The 27,541-nt window shown below is 36.0% G+C and overlaps 2 protein-coding genes across 2 annotated transcripts; one reads left to right on the top strand and one right to left on the bottom strand.

The window, feature by feature from the left end:
* Positions 1–1,396: 1,396 nt before the first annotated feature.
* Positions 1,397–4,257, bottom strand: LOC122023396 (cytokinin dehydrogenase 11-like). The gene is made up of 4 exons (XM_042581485.1): positions 3,534–4,257; positions 2,638–2,916; positions 1,970–2,232; positions 1,397–1,882 (listed from the first exon to the last, which is right to left on the bottom strand). Exons 1-4 carry the CDS (start codon positions 4,218–4,220, stop codon positions 1,450–1,452), a joined length of 1,662 nt encoding a protein of 553 aa, XP_042437419.1. The 5' UTR covers positions 4,221–4,257; the 3' UTR covers positions 1,397–1,449.
* Positions 4,258–9,705: 5,448 nt separating this feature from the next.
* LOC122023397 (anthranilate synthase beta subunit 2, chloroplastic-like) lies at positions 9,706–18,310 on the top strand. The gene is made up of 8 exons (XM_042581486.1): positions 9,706–9,866; positions 9,939–10,108; positions 15,464–15,534; positions 15,643–15,680; positions 15,753–15,863; positions 15,952–16,051; positions 16,885–17,020; positions 17,768–18,310. Exons 1-8 carry the CDS (start codon positions 9,746–9,748, stop codon positions 17,873–17,875), a joined length of 855 nt encoding a protein of 284 aa, XP_042437420.1. The 5' UTR covers positions 9,706–9,745; the 3' UTR covers positions 17,876–18,310.
* Positions 18,311–27,541: the final 9,231 nt, after the last annotated feature.

The raw sequence follows: 27,541 nt of genomic DNA, 5'->3' as shown, positions 1-27,541 counted from the left end.
AATTATTTTAAATAATTTAGTTTGATTTTAAAATTCTTTATTTAGTTTAACCAAATAAATTGAAATTTTAAATCCAATCGAAGCTTAAATCCAGTAAAATCCCTAATCCGTTCGTTAGCTCCTCATCTGGCAAATCCACTTTTTTATTAGGTTTCGATTAATTCAATTTGCTCAGCACTATATCCAAACCATCATAGTTGCTCTTGGATGTGCAATCATAATTTGGTAATTAAGGTACCTCTATAATCTCAAGAACTAATTTTAGAATTCTATAATGAGGGGTCATATAATCAAAGTCTACAATCATCCCAATACCTCAAATATAATTATAATTACTGCTCTAAGGGAGCTCGATTGTGACATACCGAAAAGGAGGATTAAAGTATGTTTAGAACCCGAAAAAAGTAGAGCACGAAGGTTGATGATGCTTTTCGACATTATATTTCCTTTTTTTTTTTCTTTTCTTGCACTTGTTCCATCTTCTCCTCTCCCTTTCTCTCACTTTGTCTTTACTTGTTGAATCTCCAGTTTAGATGCAAATTAAATTACAAATACTTGTCTTTTGTCGTAACATGTGATGGGAACTTAAGCAATATATATTATTGTGGGATAAACTAGAACATTCATACTAATTTTCTTGTCCAAAATACATAATTTAAAATAAATTTGAATATCTATTTTTCACTACACCATATATTAATTTTTTTATTTTTTTCTGAATAAAATTTATTTCTTAAATTTAGAGAAGTGTTATTCATAAATGTAAAATTTAGGGACTAAATATGATAATTGATATAAAGATTTTTTAATTATTCTATTCAAAATTTAAGTGAAAATTTTTAGATAAATTAACTTATATAGATAGAACCATAATCCTAAAATGTCAATAGAAAAAACAATTACAGAAAAGCTTCACTAAAATTTCATCTTAAAATATCGAACAAAACTAGCATAAAAGGCATCTTTACTATCTAAATGAACAAACTCCACTACTTTTATTTTTCTTTTATGATAAAATAATATTATTTTCACCTGATGATCCAAGATAACTCAATTCGTCGTGACTTATCGCCCACTGTTGGCGGACACCCCCAATTAATGTAACATCCATCACCACATCAATTATGTGCACGGCACAAAAATAGTAACTTGATAAAAATTTAAGAAAGTGACATCCACCAATCGCCCGTTGCCACGTCAACTTATCGCAATCTAATCCATCCCTCGTTGTAAATCATTGTCGGAAGGCTCCATGATTGAGGAGGGCAGCCAGTTAAAGTTTAAAAAGAATGAGGAGTAAAATGATGATGATGAAATAATAGGGGGCATCGTGAAAAGTAGTATTTTTTAAAAAAATGAGGCTCGAAAATTGTCATTTATCAGGCTTCAGGTCGAGGAGGGGCAAAACGGTAATTATTTGAAATAATTGGGATAAAAATACAATTTTGGTTACATTTTTGTCGGCGGCCGGAGAGTTTTGGGCAGCTCGATCGATCGATCGTTACTATCGTCGACGATCGCCGGCCGTGCGGAAATGATTCCAGGTGGTTGGGTAGCGGCGAGGGCGAGCGGGCGGGTCCGGGAGAATATGTTCTGCCCTGGGGCGAGGATGGCCATCGGGTCGTACCGCTGCTTTCTCTCCACGAATCGGCCCCAATCTCGGCCGAAGTGCGCCGCCCAGTCGCCCTCGCTATCGTATCGAGGGATGTACACTTTGAAGTCGTATCCCTTGGTCCGGCAGTGGCGCAGGATCTCCTTGTTCTGCTCCGCCGCTGCTGTCGCCGCCGCCGCCTCCCCTGCTCCCGGCGCGATGAACCGAAGCAGCGCCACCAGGTAAAACACCTCGCTATCCGGCAGCGCCACCGACATCCTCTCGTCCCACCTGATCAGTCCCGCCGCCGCCGCCATTTTAAATAACTAAATGTCTCTCCTTTGCCGCTCAAACAATATCAGAACAGAGAAGACTCACCTGCTCCGGCGCAAGGGGTAGACGAGCATCGGCCCGACAATGCCTCCGAGGAGGACGCGCTTGAACACATTCCGGTCGAAATCGACGATATCGCCGGCGGAAATGAACAGGTTGAGCCAGGGGTGCGGCGTCGCCCACGTCCCGCGGGCGCGCGCCTCCGCTTCCACCGGCGCCACCCGCGACAGGAACGCCACGTAGCCCACGTCCGCCGAGAACTCCGCCGCCCTCACGTACCGCAACCGCCGCAGCAGCTCCTCCTCTCGCTGCCGATGCCCAAAAAATTTTAATGGCAATTTTAATATTAAAAAATTAAATGTAGAAGGATGTTTTAAAAATTATCTACTATTTAATTATTTTAAAATTTTATTAGCAAAAATCAAAAGAATGCTCATATTTTTTTCACAATAAAAAGGTATTCTAAGTTTAAAAAAATATCAAAAAGTACTCATTTTATTTTTTTTCTCTAAAATATTATTATTTTAACTAGATTAATACAATATAAGATAAAATGTCTTTTACTAAAATAATAAAAAGGTAAATGTAACCTTAGGAATATTTTTAAAAATGATTAAACTGTAAGGGGCGTTTTGAAACTCGCCTGATAGTTTCTTACAAAATTGCCACTGTGAAAGGTGGAAATTTCAGGGGTTTGATTAGTTATTGCGCACCTCGTCGACGCGGTCGGCGGCGCGGTCGTCGTAGTAGAGGGCGAGTTCGAGGCAGTAGAGGACCGAGGCGGCGTCGGCGGTCAGGAAGTCGGCGGGGTCGAAGGCCGAGCCGGGCAGAATGGGCACCGAGTTCCACCCACTCGCCGGGTCCGACGCGTCGTTCAGGAACGCAAAGCCCTCCACGTAGTTGAAGGCTGACGCGTCGGGTTGGGTCACCAGCCACTCGGCGTCGCTGGCGAAAGTCTCAAAATCTGCGTACACCACCCTCCTCCACCTCACCTGCGTCCTCGAATAGCAAATTTCAGAAACTTATTGGATCAGAAAAGAAGTTTTCACAGTCCATATCAAGTTATAAACGGTTATGTAAATATTCATTCCAGTTCTGCTATTTTTAAATATTTCATTCTAGCCTTATAGATTTTCACATCTGATTGCTTTTCAGGGAATTTTTTCGTTGACTCCGTACTTTATCATTTTTGTAGGAAAATCCTTACAGTTTAGATTTACTATTATTCTACCCTTTGTGTTTTATAGATATTCCTTTTGTTTCACTAATTGCCTTTCACAATTTATAACTTTTCCAACGTAACTTCTAACTTTCAATAACGTTGAAATATTTTTAATATTTATATTTTACTGCTAAAATAGTGAAATAAAGATTAAATGTTTATTTTTTCCTTTTAAAATAGTATTAAACCACTTAAAGAGAAAATATTTTGATAGAAAAATATAAGGAGTTTGGGAGGCTTTATTCGAAAATTAGTAATGCTTGGGAGCGTACTGAAAATTACCATGCATAATAATGTAATATGGAGAAATTGTTTCAGTTTCCACCCTAAAGTTTTCAAAATTGTTGGTTCACCGGAAAAAAGGCAAAGAGTAAAGGGGCGTTTCACCATTTTGGGGGCGGGGAGGAGGGCGAGACGAGCGCGGGTGATGACGCCGAACTGGCCGAGGCCGCCGAGGACGGCGAAGAAGAGGTCGGAGTTGATGGAGGCGGAGCATAGGCGGCGATCGCCATCGGTGGTCACCACATCCATCTCCACCACGTTGTTGACCTGCGGCCCGTACCGGAAGCACTGCCCGCTGACGCCGCCGTTGGACAGCGTCCCGCCGACGGTGAGGCCGAGGTAGTCCGTCCATGACGGCGGCGCCATCCTGTGGTTGCGCACTGTCCACTCCAGCACCTCCGACCACAGCGCGCCGCCGGGGACATCAACGGCGGCGCCTCCGGGGGCCAAGGACATCGGCGGGCCGAGAGTGCGCATGTCGAGGACGATCCCCCCGGCCGCCATGGCCTGCCCGCCGACGCAGTGGCCGTTTCCGCGTGCGGCGACGGTGAGCCCCGCTGAGCGCGCCGCGAGGTGGAGCGCGCGCGCGACGTCGTCGGCGGTCGACGGCCGTAGGAACCTCGCCGGCCACAGCGAAACCACCCCACCGAAGTCGCGGGCCGAGAGGGCGACGTCCCCAGATTCCTCGACGCCGAGCGCGCAAAGGATCGCCTCGTCGGAGCTGCTTCCGCCGGCCGAGACGAGCCACTGCAGCTGGTCCTGCCGCTGGTGGTCGAGATAAGCTATTAACATCGTGGCACAAGTTGTGCCTACAATTGTGATCGAAGTTGTTTCTTTGTTCTTTTAGGAATGCGCAACCAGAGCTTTATATAGAGATAAGGCCACGTCATCACTTTTCCTTTTTATTTTTTTAAATGACTTTATTTCCATTTACAATTATTGTAATCATTATAAATTTATTTATTTATTTATTTTTATATACTCTGAATTTTTTAAATTGACTTTGTGATTGTTTAATAAAAGTTAAGAGTTCATATGGATGATGTTGGGATCTTGTGGCGTAAAGTTAAATTTTCCATAATTGAATTAATAAATATGGATGTTAATTGTGTTTAGTGATGAGGATCACTAATACATGGTTTAGGTGGGAAGACGACAAGGTCATTAGTTTAATTATATGTTGATAAATAAATAATTAGTAGAAAGTTTTGAGAAGCCATCCATATTAATCTATGCATGAGGTGTAAATTGGGCTAGGACACGAGTTTAGTTTGGATTATGACCGACATGATTTTCGAAGAAATAAGTTGTGTTTATATGGCCAAACCTAGTCATACCATAAGACATGGGTGGCTTGGCTTGCAATTAGGATTAATAAAGTATGATCTAAATTTTTAAAAATATACTAAGCACTTGAGTGTGCTAGACCCTTATACCATTGGGGTAACGAGGGAAGAAAAATTGACATATAGAATATAGTTTTAATTTTTTTTAGTATTATCATTATTTTTATTTTTTTAGTGGGACAAGGCTCTAATATCTTTATAAAAAAATAATTTAATATTATATTTATCTTAACCAAAAGTTGAAAATATATATATTTTTAATATTACCGACCCAAGATATTTATAGAAATTTCTCTGCTTGTAATATTGTCAATTCTAAGATATGAGATTAAAAAAAACTCTAAATTTCTAATTGATTAATAAGAAAACTTATTAATAATATGTCGTAGCTGAGTCTCTAATTTTAAATCTCTAATTGACTAATGAGAAAAATTACCAATAATACGCCGCAGCTAAGTCAATCACTGATTGATTAATGAGAAAAAATCTCAATAATACACCATAGATGTGTCTTAAACTTTAGGTCCCTGATTGATGTATTTATAGAAATTACTAATAAATTTTTGGTGTGAAAAGAAAAAAAGAGATTAACATAATTTTATGTTGGCCTTCATTAAAATTAGTTAGTAAAGAGATAGATTCTTAATAAAATAACAAGATATTGATGTAGTAGAAATCTACTCTGCACCGTATAGTGATAACGCGTCAATAGAAATCCATCTCACACTGCGGAGCGATGATGTCAAAACTTTCATCTCACGACATATCAAACTTTGTAAAGCATAATATGTGTTAAAGAGCTTGTCGGGAGTTATATATCCGACGAGCACCCTACAACGCCTAAGTCATAATTACTAGAGTCCTAATTAATAAAGAGAAGAAATGATAAAAACAATTGAGTACCAATAGATGAGAAACTAAAGAGTCTCCAACAACATTACCTCCCTTATATACAAAGAGAAGCTCAAGGGACGCATCTCACTAAAATGTGCACCTCTTTGCAATGGTTGTCATGGTAACCACTACGTTAAACTATCTTCGGACAGAGAACCCCTATATATATTCAAGCTTGGGATCACACCTCTGTTAGACTCGAGAGTGCTTGGTTGATTGACACTAATTGTGGTAGGTCAGGAGGTGGCTGAACCAATGGAAGGTTGAGAGGTCAGGATGTCGGACCAACGACATATCAGGAACAAATGCTTAGGAAATTAAAGTGCTAAGGCTATTGCAGTATTCAAGTTGTTGTAGTGCTCTGAACCGCTACAATGCTTGAGAAGATATAGTGCTCAAGATGCTACGTTATACTCATTGTTCGGTGCTTGCAATCCACTTGGACTCGAGCATTTGGACACTCGAGAATGCCTCCAACTCGAACTCGGGGCACTTAGGCACTTAGAAGCACCACCCACTCACGTTTAGAAGTGAACCATGTGGGCGCATACGGTTCACATATCATATAACTAAACGAGTGATCTCTTGGTCTAAAAAAAATAAATCAACAGATGTACCATTTACAATTACGATTGGATCATGACTATAATCCTGTTACAATTAGTTGTGATTCCTCCTTGGGTTCATCGTCCCCTCTAAGTTATAATTTGAGTCTGGACAGAAGGTCAGAGGCCACTTGAAGACCACCCTCCTCTTGACGCTAGATTATCTGACCACTTGCCCACGGTCAGTGACCTTTGATCATCTTTTTTGATCTAAATTATAACTTGGAGGGAATAGTGAATTTAGAAAGAGATCATAATTAATTACGATTGGATCATGATTATGATTCAATTATAATTACAAATGATCTATCCCCTGATTCATGTATTTTAAAACAACGGATCTGTGCCTTAACTAAACAACCCATTATTTGCCTTAACTATAATTTTAATGTGAATTAAGCCATTACAAGATATGTGTTCAAGGCCGTGAAAGTGACCTCTATGCAAAACACCATGAACATCTTATTCTTACATGACGTAAGGTCCTAAATAATTCATCAAACACATATCGCTTCTAATAATTTTATTACAAGTCAATTTCATGATATCATCGACACTTATATTTTCTATCCCGCAGCCTAGAACATATATATTATCTAAACAATACATACTCGGGGTTATAGCGATAGAATATCTAAGTTATCATCTAAATATCCACGATTTGATCCTTATTTATAGTATGTTTGTAAGAATTTTTCTCTAAATAGGGGGCACAATCAAAGGATGCTGGGCTAATAGGCTGACCATCGCGTACGCTTCCTGATTAACCCTGTGACCGATGAAAAATTTTTATGGGACCGAACTGGTCACCCTAAGAATAGTCAACAAGACTAATTGAGATTATCATTTTTTTAATTTTTTTTTTAATGATAAAATATATAAATTGTCACATGCCCGTTGTTGCATGCCCAACTCATTAATTCTAAAACCTAAAAAATAGTTTAATTTAATTAACTTAATTTATAATTAACCACCCTTGGAGAGAAGCTCCAACAACATTACCTCCCTTATATACGAAGAGAAGCTCAAGGGACACATCTCACTAAAATGTGCACCTCTTTGCAATGGTTGTCATGGTAATCACTACATCAAATTATCTTGGGACAGAGAACCCCTATCTATATTCAAGCTTGGGATCACAACTCAGTTAGACTCGTGAGTGTTTAGTTGATTGACACTTTGGGTGCACGAGTAAACACCTAATTGGTAGGTCAGGAGGTGATCGAACCAATGGGAGGTTGAGAGGTTGGGATGTCAGACAAACGACAGATCAGGAACAAATGCTTAGGAAACTAAAGTGCTCGGGCTATTGCAATATTCAGGTTGTTATAGGGCCCCAAACACATTAAGAAGCTAAAGTGCTCCAGATGCTATGTTATTAAGAGATGCGCAAAAGTTCGATTAAAGTGAATAAATTGATCGAATTGATTGAATTTAAAAATTCGATTTGATTTATTCGGAAATTCAAAAAAATTTTCTTTAAAATCAGTTAATTTAGTTTGGGTTCAATTTTAAAATTTTTTATTCGGTTAAATTAAATAAACTAAATTTTTGAACCAAATCAAATTTTTAAATCCTAAATTTTAAATTGAATTGAATTTTGAGTAAGTCAAATAAAATTATTAGAAAAAATCGATTTTAAATTTTAACTGAGTTGAGAACACTTCTAACTCAGACTTGGGCACTTAGGCACTTGAAAATACCACACACTCACGTTTAACAGTGGACCACGTGGCCGCCTACTGCTCACATATCATATAACTAAACAATCCAATTTGGCACTTTTAGTTCATAATATAAATTAATTAAATAAATAATAATCACATCACAATTACTATAGTTTTAATGTTAATTATGACATTAGATATGTCTTGAAGGCCGTGAAAGTGACCTCTATGCAAAACACCGTAAACATCTTATTCTTACATGACTTAAAGTACTAAATAATTCATCGACACATGTCACTTCTAAATTTCATTTCCAATAATTATATTACCAGTCAATTTCATATCCACTCTAACTCCGCGTCTTTGTTTTTTTCCTTCTTAACCTAGAACATAAATATTATCTAAACGACACATAATTTCTTTATGAGCTCTAAGTAAAGAATGCAAAATCACATGGAGAAAGTTCCAAACCTTACCTAACAAAATATAAAATAAAATACCTTAATCCATAATTAAATAAAAATATCCATATCAATTTCTCTATAATAATTTTTAAATTTAAATAAACTATCAACTTTATTAAATTTAGACTAGTATTTTCTACTTATACACTATATATATTATATTCTAAAATTTCTAATATCTTACTTCTCTTATATTTTAAATTAATTTTCTCGCTCATATTTTATAAGTTTAAAGGACAAATTTGATATATCAAAACTCTTTAATACCATGCCCAACTCATTAATTATAAAACCTAAAAAATTAGTTTAATTTAACTTAATTTATCATTGATCCTGTCCGAACGGTGAGTCGATGGACGCTGGAGATGTGGCGCTCTCCGCTGTCTTCGACTGGCTGTACGAATCTCCGGAGAACCTGCAAGGAAGTCGAGCCGGGAAGGGGTTCCCGGCGACGACCCTCTAACGCTGAAATCAGGCAAGAGGAAAACGATGAAGTGGCTCCAAAGATGAGAGATTTCGTACCTCCGGCGAAAACTGAGGGCTCTTATATAGAGCTGTGGGGAGACTTATGCACACTTATCGAGGCGTACACGTGTCCTTTACCATACCTTAGTATGGGCTTACCAGAGGAGCATGCCTGACACCATACTGCTACAGTCCGAGCACCTCTCTGATGTGACAGCAGAACCCTCCGTCGTAGGATTCTACGTATGGCTTGGTCGTCGAACATGCCTGTTGTCAGAAGATGTTCTCCAATGTCCCTTTGTCCTTGTCTTCTTTTTCTCCGAGCCGAGCGTCCATCCGCTCGGCAGGCATCGATCCGACCAGGCGTAGGTATCGGTCCGACCGGGTGCTCGGCTGAGAGTGTTCCTTCACAGCATTGATGCTTTACGCCTTGGCCGAGCGGACTACCCGCTCGGCCCGGCGACCCTGTTCACCATGAGCGTCGGAAACCCGACTCCCCGTCGGGTTATCTTTGATTCCGCCCGGACTCATTCGGTCGATCGACCCAACCCTTCTCCGATCAGCCGGACCTCATGCTGACCCTTTTGACTTTTAACCTCTACGTGGCGTTGACTCCCTTTCAGAGGGGGTCCCCCGTCCTTACTGCCGGATCAATCATTAAAATATATTTTTTTAAAAAGGAAAATGTAAACACTTATATTAAAATCCATTCATTTTCCAATTTAATATCACATTGTTAATTTAAATTTAAAAAATACAATAACAATCATCATTAACGAAATGGGCCCCACCCCACCCCTGAGTTGAACCCACCTGGCAACCCTTCGTTTTTTTTTGTTTTACCCTCGCCCGTCTTCTCTCGCCCTTTTCCTTCTCATGGCGTCCTCTCTCCTCTCCTCCAAATCTTACTCCGGTCTCCGAACCCCACGCGGCGGCGACCCTCGCTGGCTTCCTACCGTCTCCGCCGTCGTCTCCATCCCTTCTCCTCGGTCTCTGGGTGAGTCAGTGGTGTTGATCTTGGTTTTCCGTTCGCGCCGCGCGGTTGCTTGACCTCGCCTTCTCCCTTCAGGACTCGAGCGTGGGGGTTTTACCCTCGGGAAGAGCTTCCAGCCCACGATCCTTAGAGGATTCGCCAAGACGGTTGTCAGGAATGGCGTTGCTGGTGCAGTGAGTTCGATGGACGAAAGGCCTATCGTTGTGATCGATAACTATGACAGCTTTACCTATAATCTCTGCCAGGTAGTTTAAGTTTGATGGGAAGTCACCGTTGAATAAGTTCCGGTTCTCATACCTTTTTTCCATTGCTTTCAAAAGTTATGATTATTGGTATGCCGTAAATACTAGATTCTGTTTCTGGATTTTATAATTTTTGAATTTGGTTCTTAGTTGTTAGAACGGCGTGCTATGAAATTGGAAAGTTTATTTTTATTATTTTTATACCTTCGTTACTTACTAGTTGTACATATGAAATTATCAAAAATTATTATTAAGGGGTATATGTAATTTCTGAAGGTCCCGGTGCAGCCGTCAAGAGGGAGGTAAATTGCTTGTAATAAAATTAAGCACTTCTATTGCTTTTCAACTTAGTAATGAACACATGTTATTTAGTTAGAAATAAAAACATAAACTAAATAAAGAAGAGGCTCTAGTGAAAAGCTCCAATAGAAAGATCTCCTTTGTTGAAGGCGGAGAAGCCTCTTATAACATTGAGAGTACAGAAATTCGAAACTAGAAGATTACAAATGTGTTGTGTTTCGACAAGGAGAACAAGCTCTCCTTTTATAACCCGCTTGTTAAATTTGATCGATGCTTGGAGTGGGTCCGGGCGCCCCAACAGTGCACTTTATCTGCTTCGGAACTACTCTTCAATGGTTTGATGATAACTTTTTATCCTCGCCAAGGCGCTTGGACTGGTCCGGGCACCTGGAGTGTTGTTGGCGTGGACTCCCAGAGTTATCCTTGTCGTAACAGGCAAAGGGGCACCTGTTCAGTACCAGGGTGGTCGGGTGCCTAGACTTGGTCCAGGCGCCTAGACAAGTCAACACAGAGTCGACTTGTTTGGCTACGGCTCCGGACGCTTAGGTGATTCTCCGGCCATCCAGAATTGAGCTCACTCGAACCCAACTCTGGCTTTCTCCTCAAGCAGTCTTCCGCCCCGGCTTCTCGTCCCTTAGAAGCACCGCGTGCATCTTTCTCATCTACCGATGTACTCTTTCGCATCACCTCGTCCCTTGGATGCACCGAGCCCATCAATTCGCTTCCCGTGCCATCCTTCTCGCGAGTTGCGTCTTCCATTCGACTTCTTGTGTTCCTAAGTTCTTACACACTTAGATATAAGGATTAACACAACATGACCTAACTTAACTCGGTTGACCACATTAAAACTATCCAGGGTACTTACAATTTCCCCCTTTTTGATGTGCACCAACCCGAGTTAAAGTTAGGGTTAAACCAAACATAGAATTTATTTTGTAAAATAAATTGACAATTTATAACATGAATATTGCAATAAAGTCCTCCTCTAAATTTAACCCCCTATTTCTCCCTCTTTGATGATATAAAAAAATAAGGAAAAAAAATGAAAACTGATAGAAAATTTTTATTGAGGTTTAAAATGGAGTTTTCAGGATTATTGTTTTTTATCGAAATTAAAAAATTAAAATTATAATTTTTAGTAATTAATCCTCGGTGTTAACAAAAATAATTTAAAAAAATTATTTTTATGTTTCTAAAAATCTTGATAATTGTTATCCAAGTTAAACATAATTAATATAAGTATGATAAAAAACTTTTATATGCAAAATCTTTTTATTTTAACAGTAGGAAATATTTTAAACAGATAGAGTTATTTTCAGATTTTTTAAAAAAAATAGAAATCATCATATAAAAATCTTGCTGATTTTTCTCACTATCCAAAATACAACGTTAACTTCCCAAAAAATCAAGTTTTTAAAATTAATCTCTTAAAAAATTTAAATTTTAAATTACATATTTAGATTAAAATTTTCATAAAAATCAGATAATTGTTGAAAATTCTGAAAATTTTTATTCTAGCAGAAAACATAACTCATGATCACAGAAAAAAAAATTTCAATCCAAATTATGAACGGGATGTGTATGAAAAATTAATTTTGTAAGCAATGTTAAAAATTAAAGTAGATTAAATCTAAAGCATGCATGAAAATTAACTTAATCATACTAAGCATGGTTAGGAATCTAATATAAGTTTCTACCTACTGGATTAACAAGATAATTTTTTGGAATATATTTTTGAGACACTTTTCTAATCTGGCCCTTGTGAAATATAAAATACCAATTTAACCCTCTAAAATTTTTAAAATTATTTTATGGGGTATATGACCTTGAACATGAAAAATCTTTTTTTGATTTTCACTTTACTATTTGTTTAGTTAATTTTGCATTTTCATTTTTAATTCTATCATAATCTTCTAATGGACATGCTTTAGCTAAAATAATTTTCAAATTTACATTTTTCTTTTTCAATTTGATATTCTTAGTTTTAAGCTTACATAATGATTTAGACATTAAAGTTATACTAGAATATAACTGATAAAGAGGTAAAAGACATACTTTACTTACCGGATCTGATTTGAAGCTGGATTCTTCCTTTTTACTGCTGCTTTCTTCAGATGTAGCTTCCCCTTCATTGATGCTCTCCTCTTGGTGACTTGCCATTAATGCTAGTTTGGTATATTCCTCTAGTTTGGACTCTGATGATGACTCGCCCAACGTTTCCTTCAGATTCTTTTGCTTCGATTTGCTTGGTTCTTTATTTTTCTCCTTCCTTTTCAGCTTTGGGCAGTTAACCTTGATGTGCTCCTCTTCATTATAGTTGTAGCATCGTGCCCTTCTCTTGTTCCGTAGAAGCTTCTTGGTCTGGGACTTGTTGAATTTGTTAGTTTTAAAGAACTTGGAAAATTTTCTTACCACGTATGCTTTTTCATCTTTGTCGAGAGATGTGTCGGAATCCAATTCGACCTTTCTTGTGTTTAGGGTGATGTTGTTGTTTGGCTTCTTCTCCTTTCTTATTCCTGCACATCTAGATTCATGTAATTCAAAGGTAGAAAATAAATTTTCTAAACTACTTACCTTAAAGTCATTAGAGATGTAGTAGGCGTCTACGATCGACGTCTATGCGACAGTTCTCAAATGCATTCAATGCATACCTTATCAAGTCTTGATTCGTTACCGCTTTTTCGAGGTTGTTGAGTTCGGTGAGCAATTCCTTGATCTTCGCGTGCAGTTAAGCCACCGTTTCTCCCTTTTCCATCTGAATGTTTGTCCGTTGATTCTAGAGCAGATCCTGTTTCGCTAGCTTCGCCTCTGAGGTTCTTTTGTGCAACTCCAGGAATTACTCCCAGAGTTCTTTAGCTAACTCATAGGCTTCGATCTGATTGACTTCTTAGGGTGGTAGAACGCTAAGTAGATGAAACTCTGCTTTGCCGTTGACCACGAAGTCTGCTTTCTCCTTCTTGATCCAGTGATTTTCTTCTTTTTCGTTGCCATTTTGATCACGAGGTGTTACAAAACCATACTTTATAGTTAATAAGATATTGAAGTCCGTTTTGAAAAAACCCTCCATTTTTCTTTTCCAGTTGGCGAAGTCCCCTCGAACTTTGATGGATGAATGCTCGCTCCGGCCATTTGTGCTTTAGATGACGGTTAGTCCTTCTAAAACACCCTTGCTCTAATACTAATTGAAGGTCTCGGTGCGGTCGGTAAGAGGGGGTGAATTGCCTTGCAATAAAATTAAGCATGTCTATTGCTTTTCAATTTAGCAATGAACACACGTTAGAAATAAAAACATAAACTAAATAAAGAAGAGGCTCCGAGTTTACTTGGTTTGCAACTGGGGAGGTTGCTAATCCAAGGTAGTGAAAGCTCCAATAGAAAGATCTCTTTTATTGAAGGCGGAGAAGTCTCTTACAACGTTGAGAGTACATAAATTTGAAACTAGAAGATAACAAAGTGTGTTGTGTTTTGAAAAGGAGCACAGACTCTCCTTTTATAGCCCTCTGGTAAGATTTGATCGTTGACGTATGTGGCAACTTTGGGCACCTGTAGCGGGTCTGGGCGCCCAGCGGTGTACATTATCTACTTCGCAACGACTCTTCAACGGTTCGGTGATAACTTTTTATCCTCGCCCAGACGCTTGGACCAATCTGGGCGCCTGGAGTGTTGCTGACGTGGACTCCTAGAGTTATCCTCGTCGCAACAGGTAAAGGGGCGCCTATTCAATACCAAGGTGGTTCGGGCGCCTGGAGTCCGAGCGCCTAGACTTAGTCCAGGCGCCTGGACAAGTCAACACAGAGTTGACTTGTCTGACTGTTGCATCAAACACTTCGGTGATTCTCCAACCATTATAGTTGAGCTCACCCGAACCCAACTTTGGCTTTCTCCTCAAGCAGTCTTCCGCTCTGACTTTTTGTCCCTCGGAAGCGTCGCACGCATTCTTCTAGTCCACCAGTGTACTCTTCCGCAGCACTTTGTCCCTTGCATGTATCAAGCCAGTCGACTTGCTTCTCGTGTCATCCTTCTTGCTAGCTACGTCTTTCGCTCAACTTTTTGTGTTCCTAAGTTCCTGCCTACTTAGACACGAGGATTAAACACAATAAGACCTAACTTAATTCGGTTGACCACATCAAAACTATCCCGGCAAACTTACAATTTCTTTTATTTAGGATTCTATTGCTTGATACTTTGATGCAAACCATTGCATGTTACCTTGGAAATATAATGTTACTTTCTATATTCTTGTCGGTTCCAAATAATTGGCACTTAGCTACTGCAATAACAATAAAATATAAGTATAATTAGGAAATTTTGTCAATGATAGATTGGCGACAACTTAGATGATCTAGAGTTATTTCTTTTGGTCTAGAAAAAGATACTTTCTTTCAACCCTTACCACATTTCCTAGGGTTAAAACACCCGACGAAGGAAACATATTGGGGAAAGTTTATTCCCAGTTGCACCATCTCTTCTTTAACTTGGTCTGAAATGGAGAGACAAGGAAGAGGCTGGAGCTCTTGCTCCATCTTCCATAATGGCTTCTCCCAAATCAAGTGGAACACATTGACTTGGGTGGAAGCCCTCTGAGATTATTATTATTATTATTATTATTTTTGTAATTTATGGTTTTAAAAAATCAATTTTAGAAAATGAAGTCTCTCCTTTGTTTCCATACAAGGAAACGATAGGAAAGATTTCTCTCCTGGTCTTCTTCCCTCCAAATAAACACAACCCAGGGATCAATTTCCATATTCTCTCCCTATAAACATTTTTCTTCTTGTAGAAAACACAGCCTAAATATAATTCATCTTATGGTAAGGAGCAAAGCAAGTAAAAAGGAGAAGAAAGGATCTGCCTATGAGACTATATGTTGCTTTTATACAAGTAATGCCATGATCCAAATTATTTGTAACGATTTGGTATAATATTCTCATAAATACTCTTTGTTGGTTTCCTGATTGATTGGTGACAATAGAGTTGAAGTTAGCTAACTGTTACTTCATAGTTTGCATTATTGTATGTGATTTTAACTTCTCTAATTGTGCTTCTTCTCTGCTTAAGTACCTGGGGGAGCTTGGTGTGCACTTTGAAACATATCGGAATGATGAGATAACTGTGGATGAGATAAAAAGGCATTTATCTGTGTTTACCTCTCTACAATTTTTTTCAATATCAAAAACAAATTTAGGGATTTAATTCCTTTACTTCAGTGATACTATTATGTGCCCTATTTTTTTTAGGATAAACCCAAGAGGAATACTGATATCTCCTGGCCCAGGTGAGTGATTTTCCAGAACTCTATGTTTCCATTGACTTGAATTGGAGGTATTCAACTATTATTTTTGTACAGGTACACCTCAAGATTCAGGGATTTCCTTGCAGACTGTACTTGAGTTGGGTCCTTCAATACCATTATTTGGAGTTTGTATGGGTTTGCAATGCATTGGAGAGGCATTTGGAGGTTTGAATAAATCTAGTGCCTGAAAGCCACAAAAATGTATGTAATGTAGCAACCAATCTTATGTGATAATTCCCTTGTTAACTCGCAGGAAAAATAGTCCGTGCTCCTTCAGGAGTCATGCATGGGAAGAGCTCTCTTGTCTACTATGATGAATCACTAGATGATACTTTATTTCATGGTTTGCCCAAGTGAGTCTTTGATTGTTCTTGTATGATTCATGAATGTATAGTGCATTTTTAATTTTTGATTATGTATAGAAAGTGGATTTATAATATATTAAGTGTTGGTGCAATCATGCACCAAATGGTTTGATCTCCAACTAAGCCTTATCTTATGTGGTACGCAAAAGATTAACGCTTAAAAGAAGATCTACATACTCTATGCATCCACATATTTCTTTCATGTAGGCTACATCTAGAAAATGAAATGAAGAATCAATGATGCTCATTTTTTGCTATTGATGCCTACCATTCTGCAAGTAGGGATAATTACTTGGAACTGACTTCTGCTTCCTTCTACCAACCCATGAATTAATCAGGTAATCATTATTGCCCAAATTTATTTTGTATAGAAAATAAGCTAATGTATTTTAATTTATAAAAGTTAAATCATAAATTAACAAATCAGAAATGTTAGAATGGAACAAAATGATATGACACATTAAAGTGATCCTATAATGTCATATAGATAACAAAACATATAGATGAAACATTACAAGATATAATGAGCCTTGAATTTTACTGTCATTTCATTTGCAGACAGGTTAATAATTTTTTTTATTCAGGGAATAGGATAGTGGTGATTATCTTTACAAAGGTGAAAATCAAGGCCAAGTTACTTTGTTTGCTTCATCTATCTCACATTTCCGATGGTTCTTAGAGTTATGTTTATGTTGCAGGACATATTCCTTTTGTAGTTTGATGTGATTTATGCGTAATTTTGCTGCTCATTATTCCTCTTGGATGAATATGCAAGTTGAAATTTTCTGTTTGTTTTATACTGTTTTTATACTTGTGTGCAGCCCCTTCACTGCCTGCCGATACCACAGCCTCGTGATTGAGAAAGAAAGTTTTCCTAGTGATTCACTTGAGATCACTGCCTGGACAGAGGATGGATTAATAATGGCTGCTCGTCACAAGAAGCTCAAACATATCCAGGTAAAACTAAGAATTTTTTTTTCTTCTAATAATTTCTTGAGAAATTATTCTCATCTTAATTATGCTGTTGTCAGTTACCCAAACTTAGTTCTTTATCATCACAGTATGTTTTAACGTAATCCTTAGTTCAGAATATCCATTACCATAGTCTTTTACTGGACTTTTTGGCTTCCTATGATTTCTACTTGACTAACTCAGCAATTTAATCTGGAAATTTACTCCTCACTGTGTTTCATCAAATTGTAGAAAAGATCATTAACTGAATCAGAAGTAATCAATTGGGTATAAATACAACCAACATATGGCAATACTTCGAATTTAATGCTTCCCATTTGGTCGAAGAAGTAGATTGATAAGAATGCCAATCCATGACCTGTTAAAGTAGCCGAAAAGGAGAGGAAAAGTAGTCAGATTCTCTTGTCAATTGGTAGAAGAAGAAAAGGCAGGAAGGGAGCAATTTGAAGCTTCTTTTCTTGACAGACGATTGGAGTAGGAAGAAAACAAAATTTGAAAAATACTGATTGAACCATGTCTCTCTTCTTAAGATCTGTGTAATATATACATGTTCTCTTTCGGTTTATTATTCCTTCCCATGCTTTCCTTAAAATAATTGCTTGTGATACAAAATGTTTTTGTATCCATCTTAATAATATTTGCCTCTCTGGGTTGTTTTATACTTTTTGTTCTTTTTTTCTTGTTAAAAAAACTTCTATTCTTTTTATTTGGTCCTACTCTATTGAATTGTAGGGAGTTCAATTCCACCCTGAAAGCATTATGACACCTGAAGGCAGAACAATGGTTGGCAATTTCATTAAGTCGATGGACAAACTGAAGCTACCAAACTTCCTGTCTTAAGTTGCAAGGGGATACAAAGAAGATAGATGTTTATATTACGGCAGGATGGCTTTCTCTTGATTTGAACTATCATATGTTCTTCATTATTCATTTTTTCCCCGGCTCTTTGTTTTCCTTTCCTTTTGATATGAAGTAAAATTTATCTCCGTATGATGCACCTCAGGTATGATGATTGTAATTTATATCTATGTAGAGGAGGAATACACTGGGTATCATAGTTTGTAAAATTGTCATCTTGGATTGTACGATCCTACGATCCAGAAGCACAAATTGATTCTGGATCATACAGAATCGAGTTTTGCAACAGGATCGGTAGAATTGTAATAGGATCAGAATAGAATCAGAGCAGGATTGGTGAAAACTTTGAGAGATTATAATTTTTGATTCGGATTGAACCATGAGACCAATAATATATTAAACTGAAGCTTGTTTAGAGATTTATAGTTAATTTCAAGTTTTACCCTTGATCTTTTCGTTTTAAACTCAAAAAATATCATTTAAAACCTTTCGGAGGTTCGAAAGTTTTTTATTTTTTTTATTACTCTTTCATCTTTTGCAGAGATAGGATTAGAGTTTTAAGATTATTTAAATTAATTATTTTTAAATTAATTTATTAATTTTTAAGTTAGTTTTTAATTTTTAAGTTAGTTTTTTAATTAATAATATTTTATCATTTGTTTTCTAAAAATGATGAGTTTTTTTTATGTCTATTATCTAGTATTTTTCGGAATCAATGAGTTTTTAGAAGTTTATTTTCAGCATTTATGTTCGAATCAAAAGGATTTAATAACTTTTACTACGTTAGGTGCTTTGTTGACTTTTAAATTGGATCATTTTGTAAATTAAGAGAACATTCTTGAGGTTGAATATGATTATTATTATTATTATTATTATTATTATTATTATTATTATTATTATTATTATGTTAATAGAAATTTTATATTTTTTTATTTTATAATATGAAAATATAAATATTATTAAATGATACCGTGTAAAATTGTAGTTAAATTACTAATTAATTTAAATTTATACAAAAAATAATAATATAATTTGAGGTGTTAAGTGTCGACAGTTACCTATATATGCAAAATAAGCAAGTAAAATGAGTTTTTAGATATTTTTTCTAATTATTAATCATGTATCATAAAATTTCAAAGGTTTTTAGTAGGATCGTACGATTTTACGATCGTATCCTGACCCTAAATCGATTTTGCGTAAGATCACGATTCTACAAACTATGCTGGATATGTTTGGTTGAAGGTTATTATTGATAACCTTGTTTATCTATCTAAGGTTATGTTATTTAATTCTGTTTGATTTAAGTAATGAGTAATTCTCAAGTAATGGAATATGACCGTCATGTCAGCAAATGAGGAATATAATTCGGAATTTGATTACTCTAGAAGTGTAAGGTTTTACGTGGTTCGGAGGTTAAATTTTCCCCCCCCAAAAATTATCATTTGATTTTTGCCCTTTTAGAGAAAATTATCTTTATGTTATCTAGAGGCGTCAAAAATGAATCCGACATTCCAACTAAAAAAATTATCAAGTTGGGGATTGTTGAGTTGGGGTTGTTATGTTTTCAGGTTGTGTTAGTATTGGGGATTATCAAGTTGACTTGATTTTAGGGTTTAGTAAATTTTTTTAGAGTTAAATTAAATTTTATTTTGAAAAATTAAGTGTTTTTATGTATATCAATATAAGGTTATCAAAGTATCAACATATTATAACAACAATAACCAAATCTTATCCTACTAGGTAGGATTGGCTATATGAATTCTTTTATGTCGTTGAGCTATATTTTCTACTATATCATCATCTATACTTAAATAAATTTGATTTTACTTTATTGTTGTTAACCAAGACTTTTTTGGTCTTCCCCGTTTGATATGTGTTTGTTATAGTTTCACATCGCCTAACCAGATCATTTATTGGTCGTCTACATACATATTCAGAGTTTTTCCTCAATAGATGCAACTCCGACATTCTTTTTAATACTATCATTTCTTATTCTGTCCATGCTCGTAAGTCTACACATCCACCTTGGCATCCTCACATCTGCAACTCTTATCTTTTGCTCATGTGCTCGAGTCATAGCCTAACATTTAACGCCATATAACATAGCAGGTCTACCTGCGGTTTTGTAGAATTTTCTTTTAAGTTTTAGAGATACTTTACGGTCATATTAAATGTCTAACGCTCTTCTACATTTCAACCATCCTGCTTGTATCCTATGTAAGATATCTCTCTCAATCCCTCCATCATTTTACAAAAATTATCCTAAATATCTAAAGCTTTCGGTTTGGACAACTCGTCATCTCCTATCTTAACAATTGTTTCATTATGTCCAATATTCCTAAACTTAAATTCCATATATTCTGTCTTTATTCTACTAAGCCTAAAAAAACTTAGTTAATTTTTAAGCGTTTGAAAGTGAGTCAGCTTTTTAAAAAAATTTAGCTAAGCTTAGCTTTGAAAATAATTACTTTGAAAAACACTTAGCTAAATTAGAAAGCCTTTGAAAATACTTAGGGTGCGTTTGATTTGCACGTTTTTCATTTTTATTTTTTGAAAAATGTGCATTTATGAAAAATGGGATTTGATTTATATTTTCCATGTCTGTTTTCTAAAAAAAAATATATAACATTTTATGGAAAAATAGAGAATGGCGAAAAGTCATTTTCTATTTTTTAGAAAACGCGTGTTTTTCAGAAAATGAAAATGGAATATGCATAAATCAAATGCACCCTTAGCTTTTAAAAAAAGCTTTGTCAAGTACTTAGGTTTTTGAAAAACTTTTAATAAAAACTTGGCTTTAAAAAGATTTTGATTAAAACTTAGCTTTAAAAAGATTTTGAAAAAAAAACTTAGCTTTAAAAAGATTTTGATAAAAGCTTAAGTACTTAGCTTATAAATTTTTTTGATAAAAGCTTAATCAAGTACTTAGCTTTAAAAAAAAAATTCATAAAAGTTTAGTTTTTAAGAAGATTTTGATAAATACTTAGCTTTAAAAAAACACTTAGCTAAGTAAAACATTTCTTTGAAAAATAGATAAAAATACTTTATTAGATACTTAGTTTTTATCTTTTCAAAAATAATTTATTTTTCTTTTCAAAAATAGTTTAAAAAATTAAACTTAATCTTTCAAAAGTATTTTGAATATTTGAAAAGTTTAACTTTTAAAACCAATGTTTAACAAAATACAAATTAATGTCTTAATCTTCCTTTCACTCCCCCTTAATTAATGCCAAAAATGTTTGAGGGCCCTAGAGTTCAAGTATGTAAAATAAATATAAAAGTTATTAGTTATTTTCCTAATTTTTCATCTTACTCATTCTATGTTATCAAGCATGTTCAACTTATGAGTGTGTGTGAGACGGAGTTAAGTTAAATTGATTTTATCTTTAACTTTGAAAAATATTTATGATATAGAAGTATATTTCAAAAATAATTTAAGTTAAATTTTGATTTTAAAAATACTGACTTTGAGATTTTAAAATATAAGCTTTGAATTTGAAGATTTCAAAATATTGAAGACAAAACTATTTTAAATTTGAGTTTCAGAATAATTAAGTTTGAATTTGAAAATATATACGTTTGAGTATTTTGAATTTTAAAACTTTTTAAACAATATTTAAAAATAATTATGATTAAGATTTTGAAAATTAAATCATTGAAAATAATTTAATTTAATTAAGGATTTTAGAATTAATTGAAATTAATTATGATTTGAAAGTAATTATGATTTAATTATGATTTGAAAATAATTAAAATTTTAAAATTAATTATGATTTGAAAGTAATTATAATTTAATTATAATTTGAATATAATTAACATTTTGAAATTAATTATGATTAGAAATTAATTATGATTTTAAAATTAATTATGGGTAATTAGATTTTAAAATTAATTATTAATTATAATGACTTAGTTTAATTGAATTATTTTTTAATTAACTTAATTGAGTTTAACTAATTTAGGTTTGGTTAACCACTTTATATTTTAAACTTAGGTCAAATTGTTGGTTAATATACCCATTCGTGGTTCAAATTGTTGAACTAGTCAAGACTTGTTGTTTGCTGGTTATGCATTTATTTGTGCAGGGTTTGGATGTATTGTAGATACTCTTGATTTATTGGTTATACTTAGTTGTGCAAATTAGTGGATGTTATATTATGAGTTATGCCTTTCCTTAGCAGATGCTCATATGAGTACTCTTACTTTTATGGTAAGTATTTCTCCTGAGACTACATCCTTTGATCTCTATATATATTTATAGTGGCATGCACTATCTTTTTATACCCGCTGAGTATTTTGTACTCACTATCTTTGCTTTCCCTTTATTTCCAAGTTAGTAGGTAGAAGATGCATCGTGTCACTCGGAGGAGCCTTGGCTGGCAGTCCCACATCACACTCGAGATTGTGTTTTCCACGTTGTTGTTATTGCTATTTTTGTTCTGGTTTTCAAACTTAGTTGTGCAATACTTAATTTGATTTTGGTTTCCATTTTAGGATGTGTTTATATTTGGTTATGTAGTTGTTGTGTCAAGTCGGGCAGACTTGCAATCAATTGTATTGTTGTTATGTTTTGCTTATGTCTTCTACCATCTTTTTGTTCCAGTCATGTGAGCTGTTTATAAACTACGTAGTTATATTTACATTCAGCAGTGTCCGCTGTTGTTAGCTTGTGAGTAGCCTTGTGGCATTGTATACAAGTTTCAATTGTCGTTGTAATAGGGGAGGTGTTGTCCGATTTTCGTTAGACAACCTTACCCTTGGGCCATGACACTATATATTACTGAGGAGTCGTCCAACACTGAGCTCGAGCTAACTATTTATAAAGAGTGTTGAGTAACAAAGTTTAATTTTTATACTTAATTAATACAAAAAAAGAAAGTATAGCTTGTTACACTTTTCCTATTCTTTCTTTTGTAAGAGGTTATTAGTGGATTACACATCGATAGGTCCGCAGGACCTTGGGCTTGGAGTAGGAACCGTCGAAAGCTCTGAACAAAGTAAAACCAAACATGTTTTTTTTCTTTCTTATTTTCTCATTATTCCTCTATATTCATACTTAGTTTTTTTTAAAAAAAAAGTTTTTAAAACCACGTGATTCACTCCCCCTCTCACGTGTGTCTTGATTCAACAGTTGTAGCAGCTAACATTCCAAGTAGCTGATACAATATTGTAGCAACTATAATAATTAACAGTTTAACATTCGGGACGTCCAATAAAGACAACATATGTTTTTCCTTATATTAATTAAATATATCATTTAAAATCACGTATAAACAATATATATTAGGAATAGAGGAAATTACAACTTAAAATGAAATGACTTACCAAGTAGCTGCTATACCTTGTAGCAGCTACTTGGACATTTAGTTGTCACTAGGTGTCACAACAACCGTCGAAGTAGCTACTATAACGTGTAGCAGCAAACTATCCAAGTGGATATAGGCATTGTAGCAGACATTGGCTTTGTACATTGTAACATAAATCCTTCTAATATATGTTAGGATCACAATCTAGAATTACAACTTAAAATGAAACAAATTACCATTGATTATAAAATGTGAGAATTGATGTTTGGTAAGTTCCTTACAAATTATATAAGTAAAAACTAGTAAGAAAGCAGCTAGGCTTGTGCGTTGTAGGATATATCAGAACTAAAAAATATTATACAAAGCTGAAAAATAGACAATGGAATGGAAAGACTTACAATTGAGAATGGAGAGGGGTGCCTTCAAAACCAGTGTCGCCTTTGTGTTCGACACGTAGTTTGGGGAGCTTCATCTAACTCGAGAACAAGCTTCAGTCGTTGGCTATGCGCTCAGAAGGAGCAAGCTGTAATGGAAGACGACGACAGCAAAGGAAGAGGCGAGAGCGAGAGCAATTTACATTTGGGAAAATTCTTTCAACGATGTTTTGAATAATGCACAAAAGGGGAGAGAGAATAAAAGGAATATTTTTTTACAAAGAAATTAAGCTGCCAACGCCACGTATGTTCGTCGCTCACGGTCGTGCACGAAATTTCGGGCTGACATTTCCTGCACATATTACCTTGCACATCTCTTGAGCACATAATTTTTTTTCGGTTTGAATATGTTTTTGTGCTTAATACTATAACTCAACGTCTTAACCCTAAAGATAAACTTTTATTGACATAACCAAGAGCTTAAAAAAATAAACAAAAAAAAAAATCACCGTGGCCGACATTATGAGCGTTGGCATATATTAGCCCATACACTTTTAGGCTCCCCTCATGTCCGGGCGCACGGATGCTCGTCCAACGCCCTGACTCACTTTTTTGAGTCGGGCGCCCAGGATTGTGCAAGGTAAGGGTATGATGTAGGCACATCCTTAGGTGAGCGATCATGGGGACATCCGATGTGGACGATCTTATGCGGTCAAAATCTAATTTTTTTAATCCATTTCTCATCTGCATGCAACAATTGTTCTCTCTTCCCTCTTAAATTAAAATAAAATGATCTTTTCTCTCTCCTTTGATTGCATGGAACAATCACTGCCGTACTAGTTTTTAAAAACTAGCATCACAACTTAATTACATCAACCACTGTGTGAAGGTGGTGGTGGTGGTCTTGGTTGGTGCTGGTCTTTAATCAACACTACCTCATTGATGATTTTTAAAAAATAACATCATCCTGGTGCTGGTTTTTTTAAAAGAGACCTTAATGCTGATTTTTAAAAACTAGCAATGATGCATAGAGAGGGCACCAAGGTATTTAAAAAAAAAAAAGCAACACCAAGGTGGTACTGTTGGTCTTTAAAGACCAGCAACAAGGTAGTACTGGATTTTAAAAACTAGCACCAAGTTAAAAATCAACACCACCTGGTGATGATGCTAATTTTTAAAGACCAATAGTAAGGATGTTATGTGCTGATCTTTAAGTCCAATATCTTTGGTACTGGTCTTTTAAAGATCAACATCATGTTGGTGTTGGTCTTTAAAGATCACCTTGGCGTTGATCTTTAAAGGGTGTTGGGTGTTGGTCTAAAGGCTAGCATCACTTTGTGTCGGTCTTTTAAAAATTAGCACTATAGTGATGATTGATGTATTTAACCCGTTGTACTAGTTTTTAAAAATCAGCACCACATTGATTGTTGCATGCAATCAAAGGAGAGAGAAGAAATACTTTTATTTTAATTTAAGAGGAAAGAGAGAAAAATTATTACATGAAGATGAGATAAATTGAAAAAATTGGGTTTTGACTGCATCATATGCCCATGTTGGATGTTGTCCACACTCGCTCACATAAGGATGTGTAGGATATCATTTATATACATATAAGCTCATTTAACTTTTAAATGAGTCATTTTCGAGCCGAGTTCGAGCCGTTTACGAATTATTTAATTTTATTATGAGCTGAGCTTGAGCTTAAGAATTAAAGCTCGAATTAAACTCAAGTCGAACTTAAGCTTAAGTAAAACGAACTAAGTGTTGGGGATCGGACGACCTGCTTGAAGGGGGGTTGGATAGACGACACCCCCAAATCCTTTCTTCCTACACTATTGTTAGCTTGCGCAGCGGAAATACAAACAAAAGAAACAAGCTAAACTAAAACTAAGACAAGAAATGAAATGCAAACCAATACACGTTCGTTTAACGTGGTTCGGAGATTAGGGCTCCTACTTTACGACTGCCCGTAAGGTGGACGATCCCGATCCTTCGGTGGATTACTCCCCGGCAAACTCCGGCTAGCTCACGTAGTTCCTTGTGGGTGGAGAAACCTCACCACAACCCTCACAAGAACTCCTTAGACTCTAGGGCACAGGTAGACTACTAATAGAGATTAACCACCTCTATTTCGTCAACTATAACTAAGATTCCAAGCTTTGGTTATATAAGCCGCGGGTTGAAAACCTCGCCTACCAGTCGACTGCCAAAACATGCAATCGACTGTCCTCTGTGGAAATTCGACCGTTACATCCCAACGGCTCGATACTAGTCGATTGCTCCACACTGGTTGAGCGAACAGAAGCATTATGCTCGTTCCCAGTCGACTGCCCAGTCGACTGAACCAGTCGACTGATGAAACATGCAATCGACTGGTACCGAGTACATTCTCTTATAGCACTCGGGCCCTCACCCTTACGACTCTGACGCTTCCTTCGCAGCCTTGACCTTTTGCCTTCAAGCCTACTTCCTCTTTGGCTTTCGTCCCTCGGATGCATGCAAGCCCGCGGCTCGTCCCCAATGTCATCCTTGGCGTATGCCTCGAAATCGCTTCCCTCGGCCCTTGTCCTTGTTGCCTTGTCCATGGCCCCTCAGATGCTCCATCCTTCACCGGACCCGAAACCGTCAACCTGAGTCACATGTGTATCCTGCAGTCCTACACAACCCAAGTACACATATCAAATAACAAGGGTGAACCTAACTTAAACCCTTTGCTCAAACACCAAAACACATGGTCCCACGGACCATTGAGATTGCTCCAACACTAAGCTCGAGCCTCTTACGGTTTGATTCATCTTATTTCAATTGCACCCCTAAGTGTCGCCCATACTGGGTGCTCAGGATAATCACTACACGTGCGTGTGTGGGGGTAGACACGTCCCTTTAGGATGATTTAGTGGTTAGCGTATGAGGTGCTGCTAATTTGAGGCATGAGGTTCGAATCTCAGCATAGCCGAGATAAATACCTCCCTCATGCTCCGTGATTTACCTCTTCCGTATTGGTCATGAGATGGGTTGACGGGGTTGCCAAAAGATAAGAGCATCCACAATCCACTCCCATTATAACATTCATCATCTCATAAAAAACATGAGATCCACTGTCACATACTAATTATAACAACATATTTTTTTCACCCACATTCCTTTTAATATTAATACTCATTATTTATGTGTTTCACCGTCCAATCAATTATCTTAAAATTATATCATATTAAATAAATATATTATTAAAATATTTAAATTATTATTATTTTTAATAATAATCTTACTTAAAAATAATTTTACCATTTTAAAAAATAATATTAAAATTTTATTATTTTAATCATCTTATTATTTTTAAAATTTATATTTTTTTAGTAAATAAAATTAAAAACACACACATTGAGTGAGCCTTGCATGTCCCTTTGTTTGAACGCGTAAAAGAAAATAGTGTTATAATGATTTTAATACTAAGAGAGTATTATAATACTTTATTAATGTATCACATTGTAGATACTCTAATAAATAACATGGGTGTTTTTGAGTTTAATTTTTCCTCTAGATCATTTTTTGCGGTCTAAAGAATGCTCATTTTGCATGTATTCATGGGAAGAATGCCCCTTATTTGTAAAATAGATGAGAACCATCTATCCCTATTAATACATGTAAAAGAAAAATTGACCATAAAAATAATTTAGAAGATCCTATCTCTTTAAAAGAAATATAATTAAAAGATATTAAATTTTTGAGTTCATCATGTACTTTTTCAATTTATGTTAATGATCAATAAATTTTTTTTTATAAGTACTCAATGGGCGCTTTTGAAATTACATAGTCGGAATAGGAGGCGCCGAACTAGTTGTCTGTCCGTAGGAGTAGCCATTGGGCAGGCGGTTATGAACGATCTACCGTCTCTTTGGTGCGGAGTAACTTCACATCCTGTCTTGGTATGCGCACCCGATCCTCGTGCATTGAGCGCGTCGTTATTA

This window comes from Zingiber officinale, chromosome 9B (assembly GCF_018446385.1).
Source record: "Zingiber officinale cultivar Zhangliang chromosome 9B, Zo_v1.1, whole genome shotgun sequence".
NCBI classification, from domain to species: Eukaryota; Viridiplantae; Streptophyta; class Magnoliopsida; order Zingiberales; family Zingiberaceae; genus Zingiber; species Zingiber officinale.
The sequence above is the reverse complement of the archived record's forward strand: the minus strand, read 5'-3'. Positions and strand labels throughout refer to the sequence as shown.

Coding starts and splice junctions, on each gene's coding strand:
- LOC122023396 (XM_042581485.1), bottom strand. CDS start 4,220: ATGTTAATAGCTTATCTCGACCACCAGCGGCAGGACCAGCTGCAGTGG. Junction 2,917..3,533: donor TCCTCCCCGCCCCCAAAATG/GTGAAACGCCCC, acceptor TCGAGGACGCAG/GTGAGGTGGAGGAGGGTGGT. Junction 2,233..2,637: donor CCGCCGACCGCGTCGACGAG/GTGCGCAATAAC, acceptor GGGCATCGGCAG/CGAGAGGAGGAGCTGCTGCG.
- LOC122023397 (XM_042581486.1), top strand. CDS start 9,746: ATGGCGTCCTCTCTCCTCTCCTCCAAATCTTACTCCGGTCTCCGAACC. Junction 9,867..9,938: donor CCCTTCTCCTCGGTCTCTGG/GTGAGTCAGTGG, acceptor TTCTCCCTTCAG/GACTCGAGCGTGGGGGTTTT. Junction 15,864..15,951: donor CATTGGAGAGGCATTTGGAG/GTTTGAATAAAT, acceptor GTTAACTCGCAG/GAAAAATAGTCCGTGCTCCT.